Source organism: Eleginops maclovinus, chromosome 20 (assembly GCF_036324505.1).
Source record: "Eleginops maclovinus isolate JMC-PN-2008 ecotype Puerto Natales chromosome 20, JC_Emac_rtc_rv5, whole genome shotgun sequence".
In the NCBI taxonomy this organism is placed as follows: Eukaryota; Metazoa; Chordata; class Actinopteri; order Perciformes; family Eleginopidae; genus Eleginops; species Eleginops maclovinus.
The window spans coordinates 15,445,240-15,458,398 of NC_086368.1; the positions used below are offsets into that span (position 1 = coordinate 15,445,240).

Consider the following 13,159-nt stretch of genomic DNA (forward strand, 5'->3'; position numbering starts at 1 on the left):
AATAGATCTTTGTTGCCTTTGATCTTTTTTATTCTTCTATCTAAACACTTATATATCAATAGCCATTCTGTTAAGAATAAAAAAGGGGTTTGTGACAATGTCATGGACAAATATGCAACTTAAAGGTCTCCTACTATGCTATATTTTTAAAATATATTGTAGAGAAATATCTATACAATGCATACATATGTGAAGTGTTTTGCTCAAAATACCAAACAGATCACCCATTGCAGCATGCCTCATCCCCCTCTATTTCAGCCCTGTTCCTGAAGTGCTAGTTCTGTGACTGTCGCTTTAAATATGAGCTGATGTGAAGCTGGCCACGCCCCTTTGGAGAGCATGCTGCTCTCTGTCTGAAGAGAGAAGTTTCTAACGGAGATACTCAGCTAAACGCTATTGTGATTAAACGCCATATTATGTTCAAAGCCAAATCAAGCATTATTTCTGAAACACTTCTCAGTGTTTACTGCTAGAACAGTGACATTATATGTATTATATATACAACAACTCTAAGTCCCTCCTGCAGACATCCTGCACAGGCACACAGAGGTGCTGTAGAGGGGATTCAGCTGTGACTGTATTATGCGGATGATAGGTTGGGACGTGTCACGTGGGTGGGACGTTGCCAGGAGTTCAATGTAAAGCCAGCCCACATTTCCGATATGACCTCATATCGGCAGAAAATCTGGATAACCTCGTTTGAACCCCCGTTTTTAGAGATGTGGGTAAGGAGGAAAAGAGAGAGGGTTGTACTTTCTCACACTTAGGGTGGCTTTACACGGAAACGAAAACGGCTTAAAAACGCAAAACATTTTTGCGGATGCACTATATCGTTTAGATGGAAACGGCGTTTTGGGGGGATGAAAACGCAAGAAAGTGAAACCACCCTCCAGAGTGGAATTCTTGAAAACGCTCCACTGTCGCGCCACCGTGTAAAGGATGAAAAACGCAAAACTTCGTTTCTCGTCACATAGAAATGACGTGACAAGCATAATAAAGCGCCAGAAAACCGAGGGAAACACATTAGAAGGCTATCAACATGTCCGTCCCTGCGGACTTTCAACTCGCCTTAGGCGCTGTAATTGACGTTCAAGAGTCATTTCATCAGATAACAGCAATGATGAGCGAGAGTAGTAAAGAACAGACCAAAAATATGAACTACGAAGTTCATAGAGAGAGCAGGCGACCTAGACAGCTGTGGGTGAGACCTGGGAGGACTTCTCAGTGGTGGGATAACTTCATGAATGAGGTGGTAGACGACCAAGCGTGGCATGAATTTTCGCATGTCGAAGGAGTCTCTGTTTGCCCTGAGTGAGGAACTCCGTCCTCACATTGAGGGACAAGTAACAAACATGAGGGCGCCTGTCCCCGTCTTTTGCGTTTCCGTATGCACGCAGATTTTCACCCTAAAACGCTCGTCTAAATGCAGATTTAAAAGTGAAAACGAAACGCCACTTTTGTGTTTTTGTTTCAGATCGTTTCCGTGTAAAGGTAGCCTTAGTAAGTGTACTTACACACCGGGGACACATATTTTTGTTTAAAAAGACAGCAAAAAGTGCATAATAGGGGACCTTTAGTATAAATATAAAGACTGATCAATGCATTAAGATTAATGTTTAGAAAAAGTGAGATGCAACAATGTGGTTTCCAAAATCCTAACATTATATGTCACAACATAATCTGACAAGACGTGACACCAAAAAGCAAACAAAATCCTTATAATAACAATCGCTAAAATGTAGACACAACTTTTAAATTAAGCTGACTTGATTCATTATGACAACTTTTAAATGTTTCAATTGTCAAACAATGCATCAAATAAATCAGATGTGATGTTATTTTTCCGAAATATGCAGCAGCTACAATAATTAGGTGTTTTTTTCAGCACTAACATAATGTGAGTAAATGTTGTTAAATATTCCTGATGAATTAACTACAAATGACAGAATGAATGAATGTAACCAGCACCAGCCCTCAGAGAGAGGTTCTCAATGTTGTTATTAACAAAAGAAAACGGGTGTATAAGACTGAAGAGCAGAAACCAACACAAGGTGGAGGATCAGAAAGATAAGATAAGCTTTATTGATCCCAGTGGGGATATTAAGTCAGTGTAGCAGGAAATTAAAACAGCTTCAAGCTAAGAAAACTGAATTTCACAATGATAAATGTTGCTGGAAGCAGGAAGTGACAGGCTTTAGATCCTATTTCTCATCTCAGGTTTGCTATTATTGACAAGAAAAAACAATGAAAACATGTTTCAGTAATACTCGCGCTGCAGTTTCATACTTTAAACTATGTTGGAACAATATCTTCAGCCCGTAGTTTACCTCTCACTGAGCAGACAGGGACACTAATAGGATTTCACAGTTTTCCTTGAATAGAATTGGTTGGCAGCCTGTGAAAACTGTTAGAAAAAACCACAAGGCAACCACCATGAGGCAAGTCTTTTGATTCAGCTATTTCTGCACAAATACTAACAAGGTTGAAGTCATGAAAAACAAACCTTTATTCCCCTCCAACACTGAATGTTACTGCTGCCTGAGGGTCATTTGTGAAATAACTCTCCTGCCACCTGTACATTGCCAAACTTGGTCAGAGGTTATGATGAAAACTAGGTAATCCTTTCATATGAATATACAACATTTGGATTTTAAATTTTCAGCCAGATTGCAGCTGAGGCCAAGTAGAGCATGATAAGAGGGACCATCTGAGTTTCATTATGCAGCATTGTCCTCAGCCGGAGCCAGAGAGGGCAGAATGGGTGAAACAGACATACAGTATATTTAAAAAAGTCTGAAGTTGATAATAATGAAACATTTCCATGTGATTTAATGAACCCTAAACCACACTTTCTGGCAGACATAACCTTCAGAAATAATTCTTGCATTTTAGTGTGTTGACATAAACCTTGATCGGTCTTTGAAGGTATTTAACCTATAACACATTTATTTTTAAAATGCACACATTTACATATGTGCTCTTTTATACCTATATATTATTATGCCTTGCTGTCCATGACAATAATCTATTACAACATCAAAATGACTTTGATTGCAAGATCAGCGAGTATTGCCAGCAGTGGCCTTTAACATTGTAACTCTCCTCACATTGCTCAGATGAATTAGTGGTAAAAAGCAGCCCTGCCATCTGTTGTGTTTCACCTCAATGAGCAGAAGATTGCTGAAGTTGCCTGGAGTTTGTCCAGTTAATGGGCACAAACCCTCCTTCTATAAGAACTAATCCTACCAGCAACAGTACATTATGTCCTGACATAAGTTCATCTATTGGCAAGGGTTCCTGCAGGAAATCCTATTATTAACAATTCAGTTGTTTTATTTTGAATAAAACACTTTTTTTTTTTTTAAAGGTTGGTAGAAAAAGTGCAAACAAACTAAACATAAATAGGGGATACAAAGATGCTGTTTTTCCATCAAAAAAAAAAATCACCTGAGAAAATGTGGGTTGGGAGACATGCTACCTTTAAAAACTACCCTCTAATAGTGTTATATAGGTGTTTTAAAACCAAACAGCTTGGCTATAAAGCATAACAGGAAATATACAAACATACAGTTGTTGGTGAAAAGAAGGGAATAAACTGCTTTTCAGAGAAGTGAATGATAAGAACTACTTTTTCCTCCAATATTTTATGTCTAAAATGAAGCATAAGACCAGTTAAACAAAAATAAAGAAAATATATTGTGCCAGTAAAGAAACTTCTCCCTATAATAACTCTCCAAAGAGGGTAACATAGTGGTGACATCCAATGAAAGAAAGCAGCAGAGCTATAACAGGTGACCTAAAATGACCAAATTTGTCAATTGTTATGAAAACAAGATACACATTATTTAATCTGCTTAATTTTTATCCACAAAAGCACTCTCCAATAACTGCAAACACAGTCTTACAAACAATACCGTCATGTATTAAGGCATGCAGGTATTTTAAAGGCCTCCACAGAGACCACCAGTCATGTAACCATTTAACAAGACCAAAGTTGAAGAACCCACCAGATGTTAAAGGGACTCAAGGCCCAGAAACTGTCCAACATTCAGAGGAAGTAATGTTCCATTTCATCATTTACAACAGCCTCTATCTTTCTCTCACTTAACAACATAAATCATCATCATCATCATATCCCTGTGTGCTCAGCAGCTATATAATAAACATTGAAAAAACTATCTTTAACATACGTTACCTGAAAAAATACATGTAGCACATTCTCATGAACTTCTCCTCTCAGTATAACAGAGAAGAGTTCAACAGTACCACAAATTACATGCTTCAAAATGACCATGAGGTTAAACACTTGTCCCCACATTATATTTAATATTATTTTAAAAATGCATAGGTGGGCTGATGGCAGAGAAGTTTTAATGAGTACAGATTTAAACTCCCTCTACTCTTGGTACTGGTCCTACCATTCAAACACAGCCTAATAGGCTGTGACAGGGACTCCTATTTGCTTTACTTGGTATGTTCACCCAAGCCAAAGTCTTATGTTTCAAAAGAAAATACTCTTTCATTCAAGCGAGGAAATAGTTCAAAATGTGCAAAGCAAGGTAATAAAAGAGAAGAGAAAAAGAGACGTCAAAGAGAAAAATAACTGGGTGAGCTTTGTGCTGAGATAAAGTGTGAGTGATCGATCAGGAGGAGACACGGTGTATTACTTACATTGTAGAGTTCATTCGTCACCTTCACCAGCTCCTCGTGCATCTGGATCCCAATGTCCTTGCTCTGAAACACAGCAGGAAAGAACAGAGGTGAGCCAACAAATAAAGCTTGAGCCTTCAGCTATGACCTACTGGAGCAAACCCAAGTGATTATGCTGACACCGGGACTTTAGTGAGCCATAGTGAAGTTTCTCAACAGCTAAAGGATGGATTGCCACCCAATTCGATATTTATTCAAAGACATAAGACTTTGGTCAGAATTTTTCATTTATAACCATTGCACGCTTTGCCCACAAAGATGGTGGTGTATTCCATTGATTACAGATTGTCTGCGTGCTGCCTTCGTTTTGATCGTACTGCTCTTAACAAAAAACAGAGCCCATATTGATGTTTCACTGTGCTCTATATAAGTTTAATAAAAATGGATGCTAGAGGACAACAAGCCATATTTCCTGTTTCATATCTCATTTTAATAGGAAAAATATTGCTTAAGCCACCCTCTCTTTCTACCACCAATTCAATATGTTTTGTTTGGGAGATTCAGCGGGCACCTTATAAAGCTGTACATTTAATTCTAGTCTTATCCTTAATACACAGGCCACTGTACACTTTCACAGTCATCTCACAGCACAGCAAGCCTTGTAATAGAAAAACAACTCTAGACACACCTGGACTTGAGGGAGAAATAAATGACAGAGAGAATCTAATAATGTCAGTTGTGTTAGAGAGAAGCACAAAACCTTTATTTAAAGACTGGGAGGTGAGAAAAATGCACACAAATGTCTAAGTGTGATGGTCTGACACATTCAAAAAACAGAAGCATACTTCTCACCACTTCCCAGAGCTATAGAAGGATATGGTTGAGACCGTCTTTTATAATGTTAACTATTTAATCTTCTAATACATTTATACAGGTTCATATTTTGTCTTTATTGTTACCATGAGTTGTGGTAACTTTAAAATGCTTTTGCTAAAGTAAATGTGTCACACTGCAGCTAACTCTATTTTGTTTTTGTTCTGTTTCCCTAAAAGGTATACAGCCTAAGTAATGGAAAATAATACAAGCAGCAGTGAAGAAAGGATGACAATCATCTGAAGTCAGTGAAAGGACAGTAAAGAGGGTACTGAGGATGAAATGTTGTATAACACTGTATTATAGTGAACCTTTATTGTTAGCATGCTCGCCATGCTAACTCTGGTGGTTTATTAACAACCATTCGCATGTTATTCTCTTGCTTTTAATCGAACCATGTAGGTTTTTCAATATGATGGTCTGATTTCACTATGAGTCATAAGTAAAGCCCTTTTAAGGTGGCAAACCTTTAAAGAAAAAAGGTTTCCAGTGAAACTCTTGATTATGAATGCTGAAACTGTGAGTTTAAACTGCGTCAACAGCTGACTTGTCAGCACATCGTAGTGACTCAGCAAGATGCATAATGGTTATTTCAAACAAGAATCATTATACAGTAATAAGATCATTTTCGTACAGGTTAATTCAACAAGGAGGAGCTTCCTTGATAGAAACACACACACACACAACATTTTGTCCACACCCAGATGTTAATAACTTTAACTGCTTGAAAAAACGTGTTACTAGTGAGTCAGAAATCTATCTATTAATTAAAAAATAAATTAAAAACCTTGCACCATCAAGTCTTCACTAAGCTACATAATAAAACTAGAAGGACATTGAGAGAGAACAGACCTCGAGGCCATGCGCTATCACGCAGTGGTAATGAAAGTGAAAGATAATTTATGGACCTGTCCTGTGATTCAGATCTTCTGCAAAAGTTAATGGGTTCTTTCTATGCCCAAGTGTCTTGAAAAATTAAGCAGTAGTTTTCCATAATCCTGCTGACGGACAATCAAACCAAAACAAGAACGTTCTTGGCAGAGGAAAGGCAATGTACTCACAAAAACAAAATAACCTTGATGTTACAGGAGGGATTTTATATTTTGGCTGTGTGTATTGAAGTTTTTTGTCCTACTCGAACAAGCATTTGACTGAATGTGATAAATGGGGAATATCCTCAAAGGGCTCTGGCAGCTGGTGAATGGCATCTTTATGCATCAGTGGCTCTGAAGTGAGACAGACAGCAGCGTGTACTGCAGAGGCTCAGGGAGAGCAGGGAGGGTTCAACCAGCAAGTGAAGCACTTGATGCAAGACACTGTAAGAGATGAGGCGGCTGATATTTTAACAGCCCTTATAGAAACGCCTGTTAGTGTTACATTCTTATAATCTTCCCTATATGAAAAGGCGTTGCAACTGCCATAGGTTATGTTACGATATATTCTCTTTGCAATCAACTTATACTGAGGGAACTGAGAAACATAAAAGGATTTACTGTACGTTTACATTTGATACTCCTACATTCATTGCATTATTATTAGGTCACACATGTTTGTCATTTATATTCTAAACAAGCCCTTGATCAGGTTTGTTCTCAAAAGTTCTACCTTTGATCCCCTTTTCATGTCCAACATGACAAGCTATTTATTTATTTACATTAAAAAAAAGCATTATTTATTGCCTCGCATTATGTCTGCCATCAGCAAATCCAATATTCATACTTTCAAGTATTGAAAACTTATCTGTTTATAGTGCACACATACATATATATATATATATATATATATTATACACATCTGCCACACATATCTGTTTATAATACACATATCTATATATTATACATATCTGCCATATACATCTGTTATACATAATATATGCATCTGTTCATACCTCCTCATTCAACAGTGTAAAGTATTTAAATACGTTCAATGTATTCCACATATGTATATATTTCACATCCATAAATCTTTAGTGTTGTTATTGTAAATATTCTTCTCTCTTTTTGCACTATTTTATTTATCTTATTCGCACCATGTATGTTGAGTTGTTGCAGGAGCATGGGACATAAGATTTTCCTTGCCAACATATACGTTGTATATGCTGTGCATATGACCAATAAAACCTTGAAACATATCTGAGGGCACCCGACTTAAACCAACAGAGTGTCTGAATGGAGCCCAGTAAGCAGAGTGCAGCTCACCTACAGGAAAGCCTGCAAGGTGAAAACAGGGTTCTGGTGTTTGAATAAGACCTCAGTCATCCCTGCTATGTGCTGACATTGAGCCAGATGTTGCTCACACTTATAGGGGGGTGCAGGCCAAATACAACCCACATACACCATACACCTTCTACTACACAAAAGTCTGCTGGGACAAAGCTCAACACACCAAATTTCTTTGAATAAATTAAAGCCCAATAGTTGAAAAGTAGATTTAGGCTGCTGGAAATGCAAGTTCAACTCTAAAGCAAAAACAAAGATTAACAACAAGTCTAAAAGCTAACAAAAAAGGGAAAGACTAAAACGTTTTTTCCCCACAAACAATGTATTCGAGCATATTGGTTGTATCTGACCTTTTGAGCACTGGTAATAAGAGAGTAGCAGAAAACAAATGAGGAAAGATGATAGTTATTCTGACCTTCTTGAACAGGCGGATGATGTCCTCGGTGATCTGTGCAAAGCGGAGGATGACGTTGTTAGTGTAGATGTCACTGAGGGTGGCATGGTCACGGCTCTCTCGCCTCGTCTGGTTCAGCACCAGGTACCAGCAGTTTACTGAGGACAGCAGGTGCTGGTCTTTCCTGAAAAAAAAAGTCCAAACAACAAAAATACCAGACTGTTAGACATTTTTTGTAACGGTGGTTATAAATGTTTAGTTTATCTGGCATTATCCTAAGTTAAACATGAGTTTAAGATTCAACAGCATCACTAACAACTCTGAGGATAAAAAGAAAAATTAGGATTTGGAGCTTACAAATAAATAATTTCCCTTTCTGATAATAAAAAACATGAATGACATGGAAAACAAATCACTTTTTTACCTTGCCCATTGAATAGAGTAGTTTTTTTTTACAAATAAATCAAATGGCGCAAAGTGCTCGCAGCCCCACTAAAACGTCATTTAGAAAGTCAGAGCTGATTGGCTGTAAGTGTGTGTGCTGCGAAAAGTGTAGTTATGAAGAGGAGAAGGGAGAGCTTAGACTACATCACCAGCGGTAAATAACACAAACAGAAAATGAAAGAAGTTGACCATCTACTGGAGCTTTGGTGAGGGAAAGTATAGTTTATGTTTACGGACAACAGTAACCTATTTCAGGAGTGAATAAACTCACGGACAAAAAGAGACACAAGGCCTCCTTGTATTCGTATAAAGTGCCACAGGAACGAGTCCTAAAACCCGGAGGTGAATAAGCATTTCACAACTTCCGGTTCCCTCGTCTCATAGTTAATGCGATTTCTACCATAGGATTTAGGAAAATAGCTCGAAATAAGGTCTGTAGTTGACACAAATTTAAGAGAAGGATCACGTTTTGTTATACGACATTAAATACATCAGCAGTGATCCCGCTGGTGATTTTTGAAGAGTTTACGTGTCTGAAAAACGATAGTTGTTAACTAGTGGCTAAATTGTCGAGGACGTTGTACGTCATTAGGCCGAACACGTAAACACTCCCGCTAAATTTGTTTCCCCCTGTTCTGCTTGAAATACAGCGTGGCTCAAAGGAACAGCTTTGTTTAAATATGCAAGCGCACGAAAGTCAGTTGAAACGATCTTAAGTTGGTGGGACGTTGAAGTCCTGCGACCCTGCTATACTCCTCTGTAGTTCGTTTAAAGAGTTGGGTGTAAAGGCGTTACAAAAGTAACGGAGTTACAGTAATGTATTACTTTGAGCTGTAACGCAGTAATATAACGCATTACTTCTGAAATGTGGGTAATATAATACCCGTTACAATTCTCAGTAACGCAGGTTTTAACCCGAAATTATGTGGTGTTTTGTTTCTAAGAAATCACAAACATCGCGAGACATTCCGACACCAGAGAAATAATTGTGCAGGTAGAATAGTATCTCAGTAAGCCTGTTTACTGTTGGTTAAAAGGGCTGCAGAAACAGATTAGCAATGGAGAGCTGCAGGCTCGGAGAAAAGAAAAGAAAAACACACGAGTGCGCGCAGGCCAAAGCAACAGAAGGTAACTTTCTGTCGGGCTGCATGCCTCTTGAACCCCGGGAAATTCAGAGACTCGTGGCAGAGTGTTGAAGGTATGCAACCTTTGTCAACTGGAATCGCCGGCTTTTAGAAAGCTTGTCAGCCAAATCCCCGTTAACACACCGATCATATACAGCAGGTTACAGGGCCGTGCAGAGGTTCCACTAACATGTTATTAATAACACACAGCGACTTAATGTTACCGGTATCACATTATTCAGCCCACTTAAACGGAGCGTAAGTTTAATTTCAGCATACTGCCATAGATAGCTTTAATTAATGAGCTGCAATAAACTACATTTTAGCATTTAAAGCCATACTTTTGTGGTTATTTATGGTGAAAGTAACTCAAAGTAACGCAAAAGTAGTGTAACGCATTACATTTCAGAGACAGTAATAATGTAATGTAACTTATTACTTTAAAAACACAGTAATAAGTAATATGTACTGTATTACATTTTGGAAGTAACTTGCCCATCACTGTTCGTTTATAGCATAACACAAGGCTATGGAGAAATTGCATTGTTTTTTTGTCGAAGGAACCCATGCACAGCTTACTTTCAGGTCGTGCGAGACGCTACAATGATGATTGAATGATACAACGTATGATGTGTGAGGTGCGCGCAACCAATCCAAGCTACAAGGACTAATGCAGTTCAGAGCCCAGACCACTGCTCTGACGCTTTTAAAGCAACTTCGAGATTTTAACTGTATCAGGGCCCCAAAGGTCATGGTGGCCGTAGGACGTACAATTATTTTCGGGCCATCATGGCCAGACCGAGGGGCAATGACGGCCTTTGCTGTCATGGCCGCCGTGAAATTCCTACCCTGGCTGGTGACCTATAATGACTAGAGAATCATGGGCTCTGATTGCTGCATAATCAGTTTAAATTGTCTCTGCCTCGGGTGGATTTCCAAAAGAAAGGCCAAGGCTCATAGACAGGAAAGCCAACACACATACACAATCCCTTTAAACCCCATATCCTTGTCTGGATCCTATCTGAGCGTTAATCGATCAACCAACCCTGAGGAGGAGACACAAAGAAAGATGGGCAAATGAAAGCAAAGGAGGGAGAGCCAGAGCAAGAGTGGAGGAATAGTGTTTCACTGTGGAGCAGAAAGAGGAGATGAGCAGCGCCAACATCAAAGAGCCCTCCTTCAGAGGGCTTCCTTAATGCTAATCACACCTAATGAAGTTGATATCTAGCTACTCCAGAGTGCTTTACCCATTATTCCTTTACTAAATTCTGCCCATAAACTCACTTACATCAGGCTGAAAGGACACATACACATAGTTCTCAAGACATCAGTCCACGGCAGTAACATGATGCCAAACATCATCTGTACAAGTATTACTGGGCCTGCAACATTAAATAGAGACAGGTGTCCTGAGATGCCTTTAGCAAGTCAATTAGTTTTCTATTATAGTAATTTAAAAGAGTTGAGAAAATCAAGGCTGTGCACGCCCCATTAAAGCCCTGCTATAATATATTGATTAAATTGAACATTTGCTGTATCAAAAATGAGATGCATCAGACTTTGGAAATCATGGGTTTAGGTTTGATAAACAATAGAGAACCAGATGTAAAGCACATTCTCCTTCACTACTCTTGGATGGCCTAATATCTTAACATCCCTCATTTTGTGCCAGTTCTGCTTGACTGACCTATCTGCCTGTAAGCAATGCAGCTCCTCTGTGTTTAATTGCTGTTTGTGGTTGAGAGGTTTAAGAAAAAAGCACCTGTACTCTCTGCTAATCCCTAAAAGTGGTCAGAGATGCTTCATCACATCCCTAAGCACAACCAGGTTCCCATTTTAGGCTCTTTTTTTATCCTCTTCACCTTTTCACCCAAACACTGCTCAGGTAAATCCTTCTTCATAATGCATCAAACAGAACCATGAGTCTATAGATATGCTCTGCCTTTGTATGTATAATGTTGAGTGTGGTCCTTATCTTAGTTTAGTGTGTTATTATGTTTAGCAGTCAGTAGTTATGCATATAGGCAGCAAAAACACATATGCGGGTATAAACCAAAGACGCAGACAGATTGAAATAGTAAAAACGTGTTGAAACATCAGAGGATCATCAAACCGAATTGTACATGAATATACCAAAAGCAAATGACAATCCATCCAGTGGTTTTATGGAGATTTAACTCAAAATCACATGTCAATCTCATGGTGGAACTAGAGGAAACAATAATAATATAATATATTAGTGGATTAATGGGATGTGTCCTCTGGGGACAATGTCTATGACTGTACACTTTAATGGCAACATATTTAACTATTGTTGAGGTATTCTAGATCAGTCTGAAACAAGGTGGTGAATTTGAAAGAAAAAATGAACAATGATGACGATAAATAAGAAAGTCTGAAGGTGAAAAACGTATTCCTAATGCTAAGGGTTAAAGCGCGAAGACAGAAATAGACAAAGGACACCAAACCTCTCTTCCCAAGTCGCTGTCCTCATTTCACAGGAATTAGGAGCAGGAGGTCGGTAATTAGGCCTGTGTACCAGCAGCATGTCTGGGAGTATTTTAACACTGCAATAAATGTAGCTCCTGCACTTGTTTTATGGGAAAGAGACAATAACTTCTTTGTACCGGCTCTTAAAACAGAGGTCAATCTATCACAAAAGATCGACTTCAGTTTACAGCAAAACTCATTAATCTCTACTCTGTAACCATTTCTCCGTGCTGATTTCCTGTAAAAGTCTGCATATCAATCTTGAGCCCGCTGGACAATTAATCTAGAGGGCTTCAAAAGGGTTGGTTTTTGATGGCTCCATGCCCTCGGTATTTATACACAGGGTATCATTAACATACAGGAGGCAAACAATGAACTCTGCGAGTCTCTAGAGAAGTGAGAAAGAGGAGGAGGTGAGACAAGTGCAGGTTTCTAGCATCCTATTACATCCGTCTCATTCTGCAAAGCACTGCCTGGCTGTCTCCATGGTTTTTACAAGTTCTGCACTGCATCACTGTCACTGTGAGGCAGACACATACATGCAGTTTAATCTGTGAATGCATGAAGAAGCATGAAGAAGATCAGACAGAGACAGTGAAAAGAGAAACAATGAAAGAGTGTAGGGTTGGACAATATTGCACTAATCCTTTGATTCAAGGATAAACTGATGGCAAGCTGTTGCCATAATGTGCATACCCTGAACAAGTGAGAATTATATAGGATAGTGCATATGCTTTAGTCATGGCTGCAATGGATGCCACCATCTAATCACCCAGGGCCTATGATGCGTCTGAGCCAGGATTTCCAGAAGGAAGTGTGTATTAATCAAACAGAGACTCGGCTCTGTGAAGGCCTTTAATCCCCTCCCGATGCCCGCCTGCTGCTTATCAATGAAACAGCTAAGGAGAGGAGAAGGAGCCAAACACAGTTTCAAAAGACAAGGGGAACGTGGGCACATGCAGCCA

The 13,159-nt window shown here is 38.9% G+C and overlaps 1 protein-coding gene across 2 annotated transcripts in view; it reads right to left on the reverse strand.

Annotated features, from left to right (window-relative positions):
* The window catches only part of srgap3 (SLIT-ROBO Rho GTPase activating protein 3), a 53,006-nt gene that overhangs the window by 23,050 nt on the left and 16,797 nt on the right, over positions 1–13,159 (reverse strand). For both annotated transcript variants that reach the window (XM_063910871.1, XM_063910870.1), the window contains exons 3-4: positions 8,158–8,320; positions 4,672–4,734 (exon numbers count right to left, since the gene is read on the reverse strand). In XM_063910871.1, the coding sequence (XP_063766941.1) occupies positions 4,672–4,734; positions 8,158–8,320 (226 nt within the window). The remainder of the gene's footprint in view (positions 1–4,671; positions 4,735–8,157; positions 8,321–13,159) is intronic.